This window comes from Cricetulus griseus, chromosome 5 (genome assembly GCF_003668045.3).
Source record: "Cricetulus griseus strain 17A/GY chromosome 5, alternate assembly CriGri-PICRH-1.0, whole genome shotgun sequence".
NCBI classification, from domain to species: Eukaryota; Metazoa; Chordata; class Mammalia; order Rodentia; family Cricetidae; genus Cricetulus; species Cricetulus griseus.
The window spans coordinates 30815315-30834893 of NC_048598.1; the positions used below are offsets into that span (position 1 = coordinate 30815315).

Here is a 19579-nt window from a genome sequence, read left to right on the forward strand (position 1 = left end):
CAGTTTCCCTATCAATATTACCTTGCATTATATCATAATTGTATGTAATTCACTTTTCCTGTAAGAGCTGGGGCAGTCTCTCGAATGAGGCCTAGCACGGTATCTCGCTAGCAATAAGGAAAGAGTTATTGCATGAATTATTATCTAAATAATAGTTGCCACTTCCAGAGCACTTGGCATGCCTTGAGCAGTTTACCCATTATATATTATCCTGCAGGCTTTCCCAGACTGGAGCACACAATCTGAAGCCAACCACTGCCGTTATCCTTACTTAACTTCTGCAACCTTACTTTTGTTTCTCCAACTAGAGCTTGGGGCTTTCTGATATATCCTTCCCCACCCCACCCCAGTGCTGGTGACTGCACCTAGGGCAAGGTTCTCAACCTTCCTAGCTTCCTTTGACCCTTCAACACAGTTCACGTTGTGGTTGACTCCCAACCATAAAATTATTCCATTGCTACTTCACAACTGCAGTTTTGCTACTGTTAGAAATCCTAATGCAAACCATAAGATATGTGATCCAAGGGGTTTCGTGACCCGTAGGTTAAGAACCACTGACCTGCAACCTCTTATATTCTAGGTAAGCATTCTACCACAAAACTGTTTCCTATCCCCTTTGCACGTTTTTATTTTGAGGTGCTATAAGTTTCCCAGGTTGGCCTTGAACTTCCTCTGTAGCTTGGAACTTAGGGTCCTCCTTTCTCCAGAGTAGCTGGGGTTTAGAGTAGCTAGGGTTTCAGGCTTACGATAACCAGGAGCCTCTAACAACTTCTGGTTTCTGTGCAGAATGTCTGCGGTATGTCTCTAATAACGCAGGCATCCTCTCCATTTTGTGCTTGCGAAGTAGGAAGTGGACCAAAACCTCCCAGTTCCCCAGGTGAAAACTGGCTTGCATACATTGAATCTCAGGAAGTACATTGTGAAACTTGTATTTAAACTTTTAATGTGTTGAATATTTTTATGCTTCATGAGGAACTCCAAGGATGGGGAGGCAAAATAAAAGGTGGTTTTCATTGTCCTCTTACTGACGTTGGCACAGAATTTTTGTTGCAATAAGAAAGCCACTTCCTCTGACTTTCATCCCCACACACATCTTGGTCTTTCCACATCCTGAAAAACCTCTGAAGCCTAGGTTGGCTGAGTTGTCAGTATTAGATGCTCACAGTGAAAGAGGGGTGTACCACCAGACCCCTCCGTTGGAAGTCTGACAGGAGTGGGGTGCAGGAGGGTCTGAGCTGATCGCCTAGGGCATCTTTGGAGAGCTGCCCGATGCTATAGGCCTCCGCAACCGTCCGCCTTAATCTACCTTCCTATTGCACGTGGCCTCCTTTAGCCACTGAATCCTCCTCACCCGGCGGGCTCCACGTGAAGAACTGCGGCGGCTAGACTAGGGATCACCCGCCCGCCCCGCCCCCCGCCCCGGGCCCGCCCATTCAGCTAGCACAGATCTAGGCTTCACCGGAGCCCGCTGGCCGCTTGCTGCTGCGGCTGCGCCTCCTAGTTACCCGCGTCACCGCCGCCGCCATGCCCGGAGGACTGCTTCTCGGGGACTTAGCCCCCAACTTTGAGGCCAATACCACCATCGGCCGCATCCGCTTCCACGATTTCCTGGGAGACTCGTAAGTGGCGATCGCGTCGCCCTGCCAGATGGAGGGTCCCCAGAACTGCCCTCCCCGCTTCTGTTTTCCGCGCTGCGCTCGGCCCCGGCGCTCCGCTAGCTTAGCCCCTCACCGGTTCCCGCACGTGCCCGCTGCCGGAGTCCCGCCGAGCATCACCGGGCGTTGCTGGGGACCTACGACCTCTGGCCCGTCCTGCTCTGATCACTGGATCCTTCCCTGACCCAACGTGGCTGGACTGCATGGGGGAGGGGGGGTCCTTGCCACGGACGATTTGTTGTCCATTTAACCCGGCTCTGTAAACAATGCTCACTGATAACGCGGTCGGACATAAAACCCAGGAGAGAGGTGGGGCAGGGGTGTGCGGTGTTGGAGGTCACTTCCCGGGACGCTTGCCCAGGGGTGGCACTGCCCGCCCTCTCGCCGCTTTAGAATTTGCACCCGGCGGAAGGTGGGTGCCGAAGGCCATAGTTAAGAGTACACAGCCACAAATTAGGGTATGATGCGCTCTGCGTTATCTGAAGTCCTGCTTGACTTCGGGGAATGGTAGTTTCGGACTTCTGAAAATTTTAAAAACTACCATGTGCCAGTAAGTAGCTAGAAGACTTTTTTGTCCAGAGCCTACGTCAGTGGTCAAAATAAGATTTTGTGTAGCAGCTTTGGGAGAAACCAGGAACACTTTGTGTGGGTATGGCCGTCATTCCAGAATAAGCAACAGTTTGAGGGAGGGGGCTTGTTCCGCGCCTGCGACCATTTTGCCACCATAGGCCATTCCAAGGCTAGGACACGTGTACCTCCCACTTTGAGACTCTTTTGTTTCCCAGTGGTCCCCTCCTCCCTCCCTGTCTGTCTTGCATCCAGCTTCTGGCCTTGCTACTGATAGCCTCTGTGGTGGCCATTAATGGCGAGGAGTACACCAGTGTTGCCTTATCTTTACAGCTCCTGAATGCACAAATTGCAAGATGCTTACTTTCAGTCCGCATTTTGCATACATGTCAGGTTACATTGTGGTTCTGGAGTCTCAGTGCCCTACTACATTGTATGAAGAGGGCGTTGGTGGCGCATGCCTTTAATCCCATCACTTTTTAGACTAAGTAACTAGTAAATGCAGGTATACTTGGGAATGTAGACAAGGACTACAACAAACAAGATTCAGGCCTCTTAGGAAGTGGCTCATTGCTTTAAAATGTCACCCACCACTGGAGTGAAGTCACAACCTCTATATCCTTTGCTAGAGCCCTGGGAGCAATCTGCTGCCTAGAGAAGGCTGGCCAGGTCACACCCACCTGAGTGTTCTTTTTCTCTGTTCTGGTGGGAATTATAAATAGGCAAGAAATAACTCCTTTAACATCCGGAGTCAAGGCCGGGCGTTGGTGGTGCACGCCTTTAATCCCAGCACTCGGGAGGCAGAGGCAGGCGGATCTCTGAGTTCAAGACCAGCCTGGTCTCCAGAGCGAGTGCCAGCATAGGCTCCAAAGCTACACAGAGAAACCCTGTCTCGAAAAACCAAAATACATTGTATGAAGAAACTCTTGGGTTTGTGTCCTTTTTATATCCAGTACCCAAGTGTATATAAGTGGGAAGACAGCAGTTGATGAAACTCATCTTTGATCAGGTCAGAAAGCCTGGCTTTTCAAAGAAAAAGGAAGACTAGAAAAAGTAGCCAATGGAACTCTCAGGCTCTGCAGGAGAAGACTAGAGATAAGCATGACTGCCCGTCTCATACTCAGAACCCAGGTGTTAATATTTATCCAAGACTGCAGAGGATTTACACAGTATACCTTCCCATTCCTGCCTGCAGCCCCCTCCCCCATCAAGTGTGAGATGTCGCTGTAACTCTTCATCTGTATGGGTTACAGACAAATAGGAATCGAAAGCACACATACTATGAAGATAACCACGAGGGGGGGGGCGTGTCTTTGTGATTGTCTGTTGATCTAGATCTATCTAGATTTAAAATATTGTTTCCCAGCTGCACCCAGATGTGTAGGCCTGGTATTCCAGCCACTCAGGAGACAGAGGCAGGAAGATCCTAAATTCAAGACCAACCTGGGCAGCTCATTGAGGCCCTGTCTCTAAATAAAAGTGTAAACCTTTAATCCGAGCACTCAGGAGACGGGCAGGTGGATCTCTAAGTTTCCAGGCTAGCTTGGTCTACAAAGAGAGTTCCAGGATTGTTACACAGAAGAACTCAATCTCAAACAAAAAAACAAAACAAAACAAAACAAAAAACAAACAGTAAATGAAACACCATCCTCTTAAGAAGATGAGGTAAGCTTATAAGGAAGCCTAAAAGTGGGCTTAGAGTGAAGCATGATACTCCTGTCATCCCCAAAAAAGACTTTTCCATTCTGTCATTACAATACATGGAATTTGCTTATTTTTCTAAACTCCATTCTGTAGATAATCTCCTTTGGAGAAAAAAAAATTCCAACTTTAAACATTACAGGTGTCTGCTCTACCTCTGGCAATTAGAAACAAGGATTTGGGTGCAGTGTGGGTTTGCTTAGCTTTGTATGGCCTCTGGATGTGGAAGAGTATCTCTGTAGTGTGTCTCAGGCTTCCTCGATAATCAAAACACCTGTGCCAGAGGTTTTCTGATAGAAGCAGAGACCATTCTCTTAGGAGGAGGAAACCTTTAGTCCTTTGAAAATGAGGATGAAATGGGATGGTGTAATTGAATTTCTCCAAAGAGTAGGGCAGGTAGGCCAGGGCGAGACATTCTTGGAATACCCTGAGATACACTGGAGTTTGTGAAGTGGCATAAAACCAGTACCCCAACATGACTCAGCAAAATACATTTGCCTCACACTTTAAAAAAAAAGACTTCTAATTCATCACTCCTAAATAATACATAAAGAAATACTCTGTTCCTTTGTTTTTTTTTTTTTCTGCATCTTCTAGAGCCTTTCTCTAAGTTTTATGTGAACCTTACATCAGTTCTTTTCCAAGAATCCAAAACCTAAACATCATAGCTAGATTAAATAGTGAAATCTTACTTCCCCATACTAAGAACTAAACACCACATACCTCCACACTCTTCCAAGTATTACCTAGCTCATTCTTAGGGCCTTCCAGCCTTTTAAGAAGAAGGCCTTGCCTTACCCTGGGAACTGAGTGTTAGGTGTCTGTGGAAGGCAGTAGCTCTGTCTGCCTTGTTCTTCGTGCTTAGGGAAGGTTGCTAAACCCTCAGCATTTTGGCCAGATTGTGTAATCTGCTGGCTTGAGACCTTGGCCCCTGGATGGCTCAAGCAATGGGAGTGTACAGAGCCAAACGCTGAGTTTTCCTTGTCGCTTGAAAGAATGTTTTCAGTTGCCAAGAAGAAGGAAATATTACTCCCAAGTTTCCTGGGTGCTTAAGTCATCCTCAAAATCTGTACAACTTTAACCTTAGACATTGATTTGATTGTAATCTTTACCTAAGAATTGTAGGTGTGGAAATCTGCATTGTGGGGTATCTGTGTATTTTCTACCTGCTTGCTCTAAAGTAGGAAACTGCAACTGTTAAAGAAGTATTATCTTGGATGGTACAAATGTGGACACCTTGTTTAACAGGTTAGATCAGTCAAGTGGCTTCATTAAAGATTTTATGTCTAGCTGCTTCCAGAAAGCCAAGTACCAACCTAAATTTTACCTACAAATCGAGGACAGAGCCCTATCTGTTCTGAGTTACATAATTGTTTATTATTGTACCCAGACATCTGTTTGGATTTGGGGCATAGTAGGCACTGAATGTCAAAGTTTGTGCTAGAAAACAAACAAAGGGCCTAAGAACTATTTCAATGGGGTACTTGGCTTAAATAGCACACATTTTATTGACTGAAAAGGAGTCATGGTAACAACTCCTTTGTCAAGAAAGGAGTGGTGGCCGGGTATGGTGTGGTGGCACATGCACTCGGAAGGCATAGTCGGGCCCACTCTCTGAATTCAAGGCCAGCCTGGCCTACAGTTCAAGGACACAGAAGCCCTGTCTCAAAAAACTTAAAAAGTAAAAATGAAACATCTTAAAATGAGTCCTTTTGAGCCATTTATCTTGATTTTTATATATTTAATATGTAAAATTGTATATATGGGTAGACACTTGCGATCAACTTGGGCTTCTTTGGAGGCAAGGTTCAATCTAAAAGGTTCGAATGTCTTCATTAAGCAGATGTTTGAAGAAAGCAATCCTGTTTTAAATGCAGATACTGAGTGTTTTCATTCTGCATGATGATGGTTACTGTCCATTCAGTTGTGTCCTTCTTCTTCATTCCAGATGGGGCATTCTCTTTTCCCACCCACGGGACTTTACCCCAGTGTGCACCACAGAGCTTGGCAGAGCGGCAAAGCTGGCGCCAGAGTTTGCCAAGAGGAATGTAAAGTTGATTGCTCTTTCTATAGACAGTGTTGAGGACCATCTTGCCTGGAGCAAGGTATAGTTCTATCTGTGATTTGAGGTATATATAGTCCTCCTTTCCTGTCGCCTTCCACACAGCTCCTAAAAGCCTTAATACTTTCCAAAAGGTAGTGTCTTTTTATGTGCTAATGAGTTGACTGGTGGCCACAGCCCCCTCCACAGGTCTGAACAGAACCAGGCAGGAATAGGGGTTGAGACTTTAATCCTCACCTAATCTCTGGGGAGAAATACCTGTACACTTCTTGGTGACCAGCAATGTCATGGAAATCTTTGTGTTCCTTAGTAAGAGAATAGACACTTTGCTTTCTCCCCTTCCGTATCAGAAGTATCGATTGGCGTGTGCTTTGATTTTGAGGTTACTATATCTTAGTTACATAGAGCGTAACCTGGTTTCTGAGAAAAAAGTGCACATAAACCTAGGGTTCAGAGTTCACACTGCTTAAGTGAAAGCCAGACTGCAACTTCATAGTGATCTTTGTGTTGCCATAGTGATCTCTTATGTCCAATGACGGATTCTCAGTCACCCTCTTCCCTGGTTTACTGATAGCATTCAGCTCACCTGATCTCTCGAAACACCCTACATCGGTTGTCCTGGCAGTCAGGATGGCGTCTCCAGATGTCCATGCTTAGAATTATTTGTCATCATCTCAGAGTTCCTGATTTGTGTTTAAGTTGGCCCGGGGTTTACTTCATGGACCACTTCTCTTTTCTATCTGTACTTTCTCTCTTGGTGAGCTCTTACACTCACGTCTTCAGATAGCATTCATGAATTGCTTCTCAGAGTCTCGTCTCCTGGCCTCCAGGTCAGTAAAACCAGCCTCTTCGGCATCTCCTTTGGATGTCTAGATACTCTGATCTTAATATATATATATATTTGGACCCCATTATTTATTCCAAGATAGTTTTCATCTCCACTAATAGCAGCTATATTTTTGGTGTTGCTAAGTTGAAACTTCAGAGCCATCCTTAACTCCTTGTGTTTTCACACCCCCTGACTGGTCTATTCACACACTCATGGGCACCCCGTACTAAATACAGCTGTCTGCACTGCCTATACTGCTTTGGTGTTTCGTCTCAAGTGCACCTCATCAAAACCCCTTTTTGTCCTTACCTAAAATTATGACGAATGATGACACTCACTGTCTAAGTCTCTGCATGTTGCTTATCTAGTCACTGGTTTTTCCCACTGTGAGCATAGGACCCAGCCAGGGTAGGCTCCAGTTCACTGCTACAAAAGTACTCGGTAAAGGGGACAGTCAGTGCTCGTTGAATGGAAGTACTGAAATTGTCTGCTTTGGACAGAAGTATTTTCACGTATTTGGACAGGATGTTTCAATCAACTTTGCTATAGTATACAGTGAAATACCTAGTGTGTGTGTGTGTGTGTGTGTGTGTGTGTGTACTAGGCATTGCCAATCACATGCAACTGAATAAAAGATGACATTTAGGTATGTGCACTGGGCTACATCCCATGGCCATTTCACACCAACTAATCCCCAATGTCTGGGATCAAAAGAGTGATGGGTAGGAAGAATAAGGAGGTTGCCATCTTCCCTGAGGTAGATTTTTTTTTTCCTCATTCTGCACACTTTGGCAATGAATGGTAACTGGCATTTCCACAGCAAAGCCCTTTACCATAAGCTGTTTCAATCAACTTTGCTATAGTATACGGTGAAATACCTACCGTGTGTGTGTGTGTGTGTGTGTGTGTGTGTGTGTGTGTGTGTGTGTGTGTAATTTTGTAAATGAGTATTGGAATGACCTCCTCAAGCTCACCCAGCTGAAAAGGAGGGTGCCAGCATGATCTGAACCTCAACCAATGTTCTTGGTGCTAGCTGGTAAAGAGTCAAATTGTCCTGATTTAGGATAAAACAAAGACCAAATAATGTGGTTCTTTGTTGCCTGTGAGTGTATGTGCTGTCAATTAAACAAGTGACAAGGTCAAGAATTAATGAATATCAATATTAAATCACAGATTACCAAAAGAGGAGTTCAGAGGTCATCATCACACAACACCTCTAATATACAGGAATATACCCAGGTTCATTTATTCTACCTTAGAAGTTTCCAGAAATGTGATTGTCTGGAACAGAAAATAAATCTAAGCTTCCGAAAGCAGTGCCAGCTTCGACATGTAACAGATTACACAAGAAAGCCCTAGATGTGCTGGCAGGAAACCATACTTGTTATTATTTAGCTAGTGACTAAATAGGCAGTCAGTGACCAACAGCCACAGGCAACTTCAGATAATAAAATTAATTAATATGTTCAAATCTGTTGCTATCCTTTTCAGAGTTTTAATGTTACTTTTATCTCCTCTTATCTCTGAAGAAATGCAAAAGTTTCCGATCTGCCCCAGGGCTTCACATGAATAATAAACACCTTTTTCTAATTTTAAACCCCTTTTCCTGTCACTTCCTAAAATCTAATTAACTTCCTCACTTTCCTATGGTGGTTTATGTATAGACTTAACTACATTGTCTCCTTAATATTGCTCTCCCCAAAATGCCTTGCTTTTCCCAGTGAAAAACTACCTGTCTTTCAAAGCCCAGGTATGTTCCACCCTTTCTTTGAGCCTTCTCTCACCTCCTGTGTTCTATGAATTCAGTGTGGTAAGGGCTTTGGCCTGTGTATATTCTGCTAATATTCCTGTCCAGTGAATAATGACAATGAAAAGTATCTGTTCGTGCATCTTGCTAAAATTCCTTAGATAGCATTGTTTTGTTGGTTCCCCAGCCTGGGAAGTGATGATTCTTCGCTGATGAAATGCAGAGAATGGTCAGGTTTAAAATTCTCTTTCCCCTTTCTCCTCCATTCCAGGACATCAATGCTTACAATGGTGATGAGCCTACAAATAAGTTGCCATTTCCGATCATCGATGACAAGAACAGGGACCTTGCCATCCTTCTGGGCATGTTGGATCCAGCAGAGAAGGATGATAAGGGCATGCCTGTGACGGCCCGTGTGGTGAGTCCTAGCAACCCCATGTAAATGTTGGGCCAACTCAAGGAAATAGATGAGGAATGTCTGTACCATTATGAAACATCTGTGTGTCGGAGACTATCCTCTGTTATCTGTATGCTGGTACAGAATGGCTGAACTAGTCAGCTAAAATTTGTTTAATTCGTAGCTGTTGAATATATCCACACATAAATAAGCAGTTCATCTAAAACTATTCTCTAGAGTTAAAAACACTTATCTGTTTTACCTCCTGCCAGCCGTCTTTAAAGCATTTCTGACAGGACAGTCCTGAACTTTCTTGTTTGTCATTTGCATTTTGAACACTTGCAGAGAGTTCTGAGGACTTTGGAACAGGGACCTTTAAAATAATGAACTCCAATGAATTAAAATTTCTCCAGGAATCCCAGGCTAGAAGGGTAGGACAAAGGCACCCACACCAAAATAGGAACTTTCTTCTTCACAGGAAGACATTCCCACAGCTCTGACAACTGAGTAAAAGGACATGTGTGTGTTCCTGGCTTCTACATCATCTTTTCTATAACAGTGTTACACTGGGTCAAGCAAGATAGCTTAGGCAGCTAAGGGTGCCAAACCTGAGGTTCTGATTGGTCTCCTGGAACCAATGTGGTGCTGGAGAGAACCAACTCCTGCAAGCCGACCTCTGACCTCTACTATTACACTGGCATGTGTGTACACCCACACCCTCACACACAAAAAAATGACTAAAATTATTTTTAAATTATAAAACTGTTAGAGCAATGGTACTCAACCTGTGCGTCGTGACCCCACTGGGGAGTCAAGCGACCCTCTCATAGTGGTTGCATGTCAGATATTTATATTATGATTCATAAGGTAGTAAATTTACAGCAATATAATTAACAACTGAATAATACTAAAGCACTACCCATTCATCTGTGTTTTACAGGTGTTCATTTTTGACCCTGACAAGAAACTGAAGCTGTCTATCCTTTACCCGGCCACCACTGGCAGGAACTTTGATGAGATTCTCAGAGTAATTAAGTCTCTCCAGCTGACAGCAACAAAAAAAGTTGCTACCCCAGTTGACTGGAAGGTAAAGCTGTTCAAGAACCAGGTGCCCGGCTTGACCGAAGGGTTGGAGGGACAGTCGCTAATGGCCTCCTTCAGGATCTGGGTTTCTAGGTGTTTGTATTATCCCAGTGATCCTTGCACTGCTGAGGCAGGGACTAAAGGATCACAAGTTCAAGTTCAGCCTATGCTAGTAGCAAGGTCCCGTCTCAAAAGTCAGGAAGGAACAAAAGCTTAATTGGCTGATTGTCATCTGTCATGGTGGTTGCCCAACTGTTGTACTGATGTTATACCATTTTTTTTTTCTCTTAAGCTCCAACCTTTTAAACATATATAGTCTTGGAAACATTATATAGAGAGAGCATGTGCTCAGAAAGTGTGTGTGTGTGTGTGTGTGTGTGTGTGTGTGTGTGTGTGTGTGTGTGTGTGTGTTTGAGCATTTAGAGCTCACCATGTTGCCAAGAATGACCTTGAGTTTCTTGTCCTCTTCCACTTCTCAAGTCCTGGCCTTGGATTTTTTTTTTTTTTTTTTTTTTTTTTTTTTTTTGGTTTTTCGAGACAGGGTTTCTCTGTATTGTTTTCCATGGAGCCTATCCTGGAACTAGCTCTGTAGACCAGGCTGGGCTTGAACTCACAGAGATCCGCCTGTCTCTGCCTCTCAAGTGCTGGGATTAAAAACGTACATCACCAACGCCCGGCTTAATCTCCTGCCTCAGGCAGGTTTCCATGTACTGAGATTACAGGCATGCACCACTACACCCAAATTGTTCATAAACTTTTAATACCTTAAATAAATGGGACTAGACTTTTCTGGCAGGTAAAGTCATCTGCATTTTCAGGAAGTAAGGTGGAGGGATGGGAGGTGAGAAGGAGTCTAGTCTGAAACAATCCTGCAAACCGAGGGGTAGGTTTAGAATTCAATTTTAAGGAAAACTATCAGCTCAGATCCCCAAAACCAAGTTCTCGGCACAAAGGAGATTTATTTGCCCCAGATGGACAGAGGGCAGGGAATAAGAGACAGGAGATAGAGGATAAGGGGGAAGGGATATTTGTGGAACAGAGTGTGGGGACAAAGGTCTGCCTCTGGATAGAGATGAGACAGACATGGCCCATAGGAAAAATGATAGTTTATATAGGTAAACCCCATGTCAGGATGAGGTGTTTAATTTTAATTGGGCATGTTAAGGCAGCCTGAGGCGGCTTTTGATTGCTGGACGTCAATACTTTGATAGTTGGACTTTGGTGGTCAGCCTCAGGAGGAGGAAGTGGCCAAATAAAGGAATAGTGTCTAGCTTTAGGAATATAACCTAACATTTTTTTAGCAAAGCAGAGGGAAGGGGAGAAGGGTAAGGCCTGACAGAACCATGTTTGTCATGCTCCAGCTGGCTAGAGTCCCTTCTGTGGCCAGCTGTGATGGGATTTTAAAACACTGTTCCTACTTCAGATGGACAAATACTTTCCTAACAAACATGTCAGCAATCAATTTGCAAAACAAAGTAAGTTCCTCAAAGAGGAGAGTAAAGAATACCAGCTTCCTCCCATTGCCACCTTCATTCACCACTCTGTAGTTAATTCTTAAAGACCTTTACTCTTGCTGTAAGATTGAATTGCACCTTCTCCCAACAGGAGGGTGATAGCGTCATGGTCCTTCCCACCATCCCTGAAGAGGAAGCCAAACAACTTTTCCCTAAAGGAGTCTTCACCAAAGATCTCCCGTCTGGCAAGAGATACCTCCGATATACCCCACAGCCTTAAGTCTTTGTAGGAGTTGGGGCTGCAGCTGCTCGCTGCAATGGACCTGAGGATGCCAGCTGACAGTCATGTGTCCTTACACAGTTCCATAGAAATATCCTAGTGTGGTCACAGCCAAAATCGTTAGGTCACTATACCTCTGGCTCATTAAATGGAAATGGCACCAAAACTTTCTTGGGATTCTTTACTCTGTGCCTTCTTCAACAGCATTCTGTCCCTGCATTCATCTCAGGGCTCTGCTGACCGGCTTTCTCTGAAATACAGTCTGTATTGGAGAATCAGATCTTGTTAGGTCCCTGCAGGCTAGAGTGTCAGGTGGTGGTAGGGGAAGCTCACTTGGCTCCGTGGTAGAATGGTTTTCACATTTTGTAGCTTTCCTAATTGAATTTTCTGTTACCCATTTTGAAGAATATTAAAACGGGGGTGAAAATTTTCAATTCTGCATTTTTAGTAGATAACAAACTTGGGAACAGCACAGGGAAAGTTCTAACTATTTTGCTATAAGAAATCTGTGGTGAGTTTCTATCAACTGGAGGCTCAGAAGAGGCTTCCTTTGCCCTGCCAAGAAGGGGGGAGGTGCACCCAAGGGTGTGAGCAAGATGGCGCTTGTCCCTCCTAGTGTTTCCTGTCAGTCTGCTCTGATGATACCTGCATGTGAACACCATGTAATACCATGTGATACCATGTAAAGACAGGTGGTGACAACATTTTGTCACTAAACTGTCCTAGTAGTAGGTTGCCATTTTCTGAATTCTGCTTTTTTGAGGTTCAACAAATAAAATCCTTTGTTGAAACTGCATCAGAAAATTGTGTTGTCACATTTTGAAGTACTAGCTTAGACGACTCACCCTAAGGGACAGAAGCAGGCTTCCTTCTTGCTATGATTGGCACCGGTATTTTTCTCCAAAGACAGATAAATAAAACTTCACATGAAGCAGGAGCCGCTGAAGGATAGGATCCCCACTCCTGTACTGCTTCCTGTTTCCTAGAGTCTTGTGAGTAGGTATGGAGATTACAGCCTTAGTACACAGAGACGTAAGAGTTTCGAGGGGCTGGGGAGATGGTTCAATTCCCAGCAACGACATGGTGACTCAACCACCTCTATGGGATCTGATGCCTTCTTCTGGCATAAAGGCATACATGCAGATAGGGCATTCATACATAAAATAAGTAAACCTTTTTAAAAATTTTTTTTAATTAAAAGAGCTTTGTGGTATATTTTATTTTTTTCTACTCCAAACTGAATTGTTTTAGGGTTACACAATGCTACTAGATCAGTGTAGAAAGGTATTTGTGGGTCTTTGGTCTTCGTTGTTGTAAAAGATGCCATGGCTTGAGTGATGGGTGTTTATTTCTAGTTGTCAAGCTGGGCAATGATGGATCCTGGTTCTGATGAGAGGCCACTTCCTGTGTTGTGGACATGACCAAGACAGAGATCATCTCCTGACGTACTTGGCCTCTGTCTTCTGTCATTTCCCTACCTGTCAGACCCCTCACTGACGTCTCTCTTCTCCCCTAAACATTTATTTATGTCCTTGCTTGCCATGGGAAGTCTGGCTTCAATTTCCTGTTGGGGTTTTTGCTTTTTGTGTGTCATACTATCTTGCTTTGCGGCCCAGGTTGGATTTGAAATCAGTCCTGCTGTTGCAGCTTCCCAGATGCTAGGATATGCCCACCACCACGCCCTGAAGTACCAGTTTTTATGACAAGTTCAAAATTTACATTGCTGTTGTTGGTTACTCAAACCTTGAGTCTTGTGTTTATTGACCAATGGGATGTTTACCGCTGAATGAGCAAATTCAAAGCCAAATTCATTTACCTTTTCCCTCATCCCTATCAACTTGTTACCACTCCTCACTCAGGCTCTAAATCTTGTTTTTTTTTTTTTTTTTGGTTTTTTTTTTTTTTTTTTGGCTATTTTACCCACATTAATGATGTCAGTATAAAAAAATGCTTTTTAAAAGTGAATTCCGGTACTCTTTCCCCAAAGAGTTCTGAGTCTGAGGCTTGGTACAAGTATCCTTTACCAAATACATAATACTCAATGTTGCATTTCCAGGGCAGGGGTGATCCTGAACACATTGTTAAATACATCGTTGGGCAGGGAGGGTAAAATCATTTTGGCATGATTTTTTTTAGAATGAATTTCATTATCCATGTAAAGATTTGTTTCTTATAACTGAATAATGGCAATAGGGAATCTCCTATTTTGTTTGTTTGACTTGAACTGGGAACTGTGTAGTCCGTACCCCCAACTGCCAGGATTAAAGATGTTTGCTAATGCCCCCCAGCCCAAGAAATGAAGAATGAGGAAAAATGCTTTAGTTAGAGTAGATAGCCTTCTGTGATGAACACAGTTCAGCACCCCACCCATAAAATGGTACCACCCCCAGCAGGCTGGTGATCTTCCTACATTAACAGTCCAGACAAACCCCACTACAAACATGCCCATAGGCCCAGTTGATCTAGCTAATTCCTTAGCTAAGCCTCCTCGGATAAATTCTACATGTGGCAAACAGACTTAAAACTAAGCTGCCTTCCATCTACAATAAAGGCTCCTCACAGGTGTTTCTCTGAGAGGCCAAGGGTGAGGGAATGGGACACTAGAAGGGACTTGGCCCGTGACACTCTTGAGTGGCAGCACCTGTCCACTCCATCCACTTCCAGACTTGTCACAAGGAAAAAATGGCCCACTATGGTCAAGTGCAGACAGGTTTCTGTAGTGTGCAGTCACACCTGGCATTTCCTGAGTGAAAGCCACTCAAAACCTGCCCTGAGAAGGTTTGAAAGCTCAACTTTTTCTCCCAAACTTTTTTTTTTTTTCTATTCTTACCTCTATTATTATTTTCACCAAAACTATTATATCCTCAGTCTGGTTGAGATGATAAGGAATAATGGATTCTAAAGAGTTATTCATTGGCCGTTCAACTTTATTTGACTTTTAAAAATAAAGTGGAAAATTACATCAAATGGGATTATGAAATGTAAGAGTGTTGATTTCTCCTAAACTTTGTTTTCAGTAGCCAAGGTTGTGGGACATTTTCCCACTTTCCAGCACATACTAAATTAGAGAAGGAAGGTTACAAAGTGTCAGAGAGGCATTAATTATGGCGGGCTCACAAGTATTGTGCTTCAGACTACCACATTTGTTGCACGTCTCATTTGCCAACTTACTGTTACCGATTATGCTAAGTAAGCCGGGGGGAAGGGTTCCCTTCCCTCAATTTTAAAATATGTTAATCCTGAAGAAGTTTGAGTATCTCAAGTTATAATGCAACTACTAAAAATCTGAAGTGGTTGTGGCAATCCATTGATCACTTCTAAAATGAATGCAGCAGCAAGCGGTTTCTGAGTCAACATCTATGTAGGTGTCAGCCCCGCCATTACCTGACTGCGCACATCATCACTGTCTCGCTAATTAGTCTTTCTAAAGAGATGTCCACCTTCAAGCTGCAAAAGAAAGTCCAAAATATTAGACTATGAGCGCTTTGGGAAAAGATTCTTACCAATAAAATGGAATCAAAAATTACTAGAAGGTTGGTTTCTATCTTTTTATCTATATTTTCCCTTAAAAGAACTTACATACTAAAAAGGCTGAGTTACGATACAATTAACATGCGTGTTTATAATTTTTATTTTATATGCCTGAGTGTCTTGTCTGCATGTATGTGTTGTTTTTCCTTTGGCAGAGCCTGCACTCTAATCTACTGCTGCTGTTTAGCCAGTAACCGTGGCTCTGAAGTTACTGACCCGCTTCTCTGTCAATAGCCGGCCACTTGAGACTCAGCTTGGTGGGAATTCTGTTCTCACAGGTACCAGCTCTGTCGCTACTGCCAAATATAGCTTGTAATTAATTCTCTACCATTCTAGTTTTCAATAAGACTTGAGAGTCAGAGGCTGGGGTGAAAACCTGCTAGCTCAGAGAGTTTGGGTAGCAACTAGCTGACCATCTCTCTTTGCCCATGTCTCTGAAACAGTGTCCTTACCTCTGCCAAACCAAAAAAAAAAAAAAAAAAACGTCACTAAAGCCCCTCCCTACTACTTCCTGTGTGTCTCTCTTATCTTCTAGATACCCTTTTAACTCTATATGATTATTTTCTGTCAACCAGTTGCTAACTCAATCTCCTAACTCAAAGTTGATTTTATTGCCGGGTGTTGGTGGCACATGCCTTTAATCCCAGCACTCGGGAAGCAGAGGCAAGTGGATCTCTGGGAGTTCAAGGCCAGCCTGGTCTCTAGAGCGAGTGCCAGGATAGGCTCCAAAGCAGAAACCCTGTCTCAAAAAACCAAAAAAAAAAAAAAAACGTTGATTTTATTTAATTAACACAAATGCAAACTCAAGTATGTATGTGGACCATGTGTGTGCCTATTGCCTGTAGAACCTAGATTCCCCTGGAATTGGAGTTACAGATGCTTGTGAGCCACTGTGTGGGTGCTGAGAACCAAACTTGGGCCCTTAACCACTCTGCCATCTCTCTAGCCCCACGAGTATATTTCTATATGAATTAGTTTAATTAGCAATTGATACTACATTAATTCAACTGTCAAAGGTGTGCTTTAGGAAAAAGAAGTGCCATGAAATTTAAATTCTAGTTAATTTTATGACTGATAACAGAGTAACTGGGAACTTTTTCCATAAATTGTGGAAGTGAATTTTTTTAGAAAATAATGGAGCCTATGGGCTGGGAATATGGCTCACTGGTACTCTGCTCCTAGCTGATACACTGGTACTAGCATGCTTTGAGGCCCTAAGTTCATTCAATTCCCCAGCCCTACAAACAATAGTGATGATGATGATGCCTGGAAAAAAAAGAGTAGTGAGGAACCCAGTTGTTTGACTCTCAGCATCTCCACCTATGAAATGAGGTTCCTTTAACAGTAAGGAGAGGAAGACCCTAGAAGAGCTACCTAAAAAGAGCTGAGTTGGTCTTTTTAAAAGGAACTATTGCCGGTGACCCTGATCAGGGCAGCTGTCATTTTCTGACAAGCACACTGCATATCACCTTAATAGTAAATATAGGTGACAGGACTAAATTACTTAATTTTCTCTTAGAAGAGCCTTGCTTGCATGGACATCTCCTTCAGGAGGGAGTCTGTGTGTGTGTGTGTGTGTGTGTGTGTGTGTGTGTGTGTGTGTGTGTGTGTGTGATGTATATGTGTATCACACATGTGTGTGAGTATACCGTGTGTATCACATATTTTTGTATCACTTGCTCGGAGGATGGGCTTTTTCAAGGTGACTTGGGATCTAGCCATTAGAAATCAAAATGAGGGAGATTACTGAAGGCTCCTGAGGTCTGTCCTTAGCACCCATCACTCCTATAACCATCATCTTGTGAGACCTATCTGCTCATGCACCCCACCCAAAGGTAGGCATTGCTTCAGAAGAGCTATTGAGGGACTGACCAGAGACCCTGTCATGCTGAGCATGCAGACAGTCCCACCATCTGGGCTCTACTCTGTTCTGCCCCAGGGTAGCAAGTCCCTTGCCTCCACAGATCTAGACATGGCTTCTAGCATTCCTAAGATTTCCCCACATCAGCTCTAGCAGCTGAAGAGATCAAAAAAAGTGAAAGCAAAACTACACATGGCTTTTAAATCATGTTTCAAAAATGTCTGGTTTTTACTGTGATGTCTGTGAGCCACAACAGTGATCAGCACTGAATGGTGTCCCTGAAAGTGTAATAATGACAGTTACGTATTGGTTGCAACTAGCAGCCCTTTAATCATATTTAAAGCCCACTTGACAGGAAGGAACTCATGCCTGCTGGTGTAAACCTAGTCAACTCCATGTGGCTAGTAAGGTCAGAGATCTCAGAGGAGACCTCACTACTGCCCGTTTCCTAAACCAGTTTAATGGCTAACTGCATTCTAAATGCTTATCCTTACACCCACCGGTAAATGTAGCTCCTCCCTTCATCAAAGAAACTTTTGTCTGCAGCAGACAGAGACCATTACAGAAAGCCACAACTGGTCAAACTGTGGTGGACAGCAGACTGTGGGGTCCCCAGCCCCATTGGATACATCTACAATGCAATCCTTATAGGCAAGGCTCAGGGTACAGCACAGAAGATGAAGTACAAAGACTGTTAGAACCGGAACAGGAAGTATGCTGTAAGATGATCTCCTACATCCATGAAATCTCAACAATCTGGTGTCTAAACCAGACCTGAACAATGACTCAGGCAGTTGACCTGCCAGTGAGGACTGGAGAAAACACCCCTGGGTGAAGGACTGGAGTCACTTACAAACTACTGAGGGAGGGAGATTTAACCTGGAGATGAATACCCTAAATGGTCAGCCGCCTCAAAAAATACACGGAGAGGCAATACTTAGTGGACTCTGCAGGTTGCATGTGAACAACAATAATTAAAATATGAGTGGCCATGAATTTGAAAGGGAAGGGGACCATGTGAGGAGTTAGAAGGAAAAGGCGGAGGGAGAAATGCTATAATGATATTTTAATTAAGTAAAATAATACTTTTTAGGGTTTCTGGTTTTATTTTTTAAAAATCCAAATAAATTTCCCATCATCCTATTCAGTGATGGTTAATATAAAGCGTTAGTTCAAGTAAACTAACAGTTAATTTGGTTGATACTCTAGGACACTACCTGTGACTGGTCAGTGGCTTCACAACCCCCAGCTTAATGGCTTGGCTGTATGGCCACCCAAATAGCACATTCAAAATGGGAGAAGCATGGATGCTTAGACAGTGACACCTAAATCTGAGCTTGATGGATGTCCCTCCTCATCCCATAGATCCTGGTGTTCTGAATTAATATCAAGGAAAGAGAAAGAGAAGAGGAAACCTGGGTGTGTCTGTAACACATTGTTGTTTGTACATGCACACGTGTACACAGGTGCACCCCATTACAGGTAGGATGTCCTCAGACGTCCTACCCCCACCCCCACCCCCACCCCCATTGATGTCTCCACTTTTTACTTTCTACCTTTTTTTTTTTTTTTTGGGACAAGGTACTTTTTAGTTTTGTTTGTTTTGTAGTGGAACTCACTCTGTAGATCAGGCTGGCCTTGAACTTAGAGACCCACCTGCCTCTTCCTCCCAAGTGCTGGGGTTAAAGGCATGAGTCACTACCGCCACCAGTGAGCCAGGCAGGGTGTTTCACTGAGCCTGGGACAAGTTTTAGAACGGCTGGCCAGTGAGCTCCACAATCCACCTCCCCTCCCTGCCCACAGGTCATACATAGCTCAGGTGTGCAGCCACACCAAGCTTTCATGTGAAGACTGGGAATCCCAACTGGGGTCCTGGGGCTTGTAGAGAAAACACACTAATCACTGAGCCATTTTCCCAGTCTTCAAAGTTACCCGGTTCAAAACAATGTTCTTGATTTTAATTTTCAAGTAATACAGATTAGCTTTGTCTCAATTAGTCCAACTTAGTGAGTGAGTGCAACAAGACGTCTTTTCTCACTGCCTACATTTTGCTCCTTCATCTCACTATGTATTTCTATATTTACTACATGAGACAGGGTCTCATGCAGTTTGGGCATCTTGCTTGGTAGCTAAGGTCCTCCAGCTTCTGCCTCCCAAGTGCTGGGATTACAGGTGAAGGGACTCTGGCCAGCTGGAGTATGGCTGACACAGATCTAGCAGGCCTTACCCTTCTCCCCAGTCCCTTTGCCTTGCTAGACTGTTAAGTTGCATTCCTAACCCTGAGGCTGACTGCTAAGGTACAGCAAAGTATTGAAGTCCAGCAATCAAAAGCCTCATTTGGCTACCCTAATTAACATGCCCAATCAAATTAAACACCTCATCCTAGCACAGGTTTTCCCCTTGTACCTTTAT

General features: G+C 43.7%; 1 protein-coding gene across 1 annotated transcript; it reads left to right on the plus strand.

Moving 5' to 3' along the window:
• Positions 1-1444: 1444 nt before the first annotated feature.
• Prdx6 (peroxiredoxin 6) lies at positions 1445-12574 on the plus strand. The gene is made up of 5 exons (XM_027417238.2): positions 1445-1619; positions 5872-6028; positions 8833-8979; positions 9899-10045; positions 11647-12574. Exons 1-5 carry the CDS (start codon positions 1525-1527, stop codon positions 11773-11775), a joined length of 675 nt encoding a protein of 224 aa, XP_027273039.1. The 5' UTR covers positions 1445-1524; the 3' UTR covers positions 11776-12574.
• Positions 12575-19579: the final 7005 nt, after the last annotated feature.

Excerpts from the sequence above, each read along its gene's own strand:
- Prdx6 (XM_027417238.2), top strand. The coding sequence starts at position 1,525 with ATGCCCGGAGGACTGCTTCTCGGGGACTTAGCCCCCAACTTTGAGGCC. Across the intron at positions 1,620-5,871 it reads CACGATTTCCTGGGAGACTC|ATGGGGCATTCTCTTTTCCC; the intron begins GTAAGTGGCGAT and ends TCTTCATTCCAG. Across the intron at positions 6,029-8,832 it reads ACCATCTTGCCTGGAGCAAG|GACATCAATGCTTACAATGG; the intron begins GTATAGTTCTAT and ends CCTCCATTCCAG.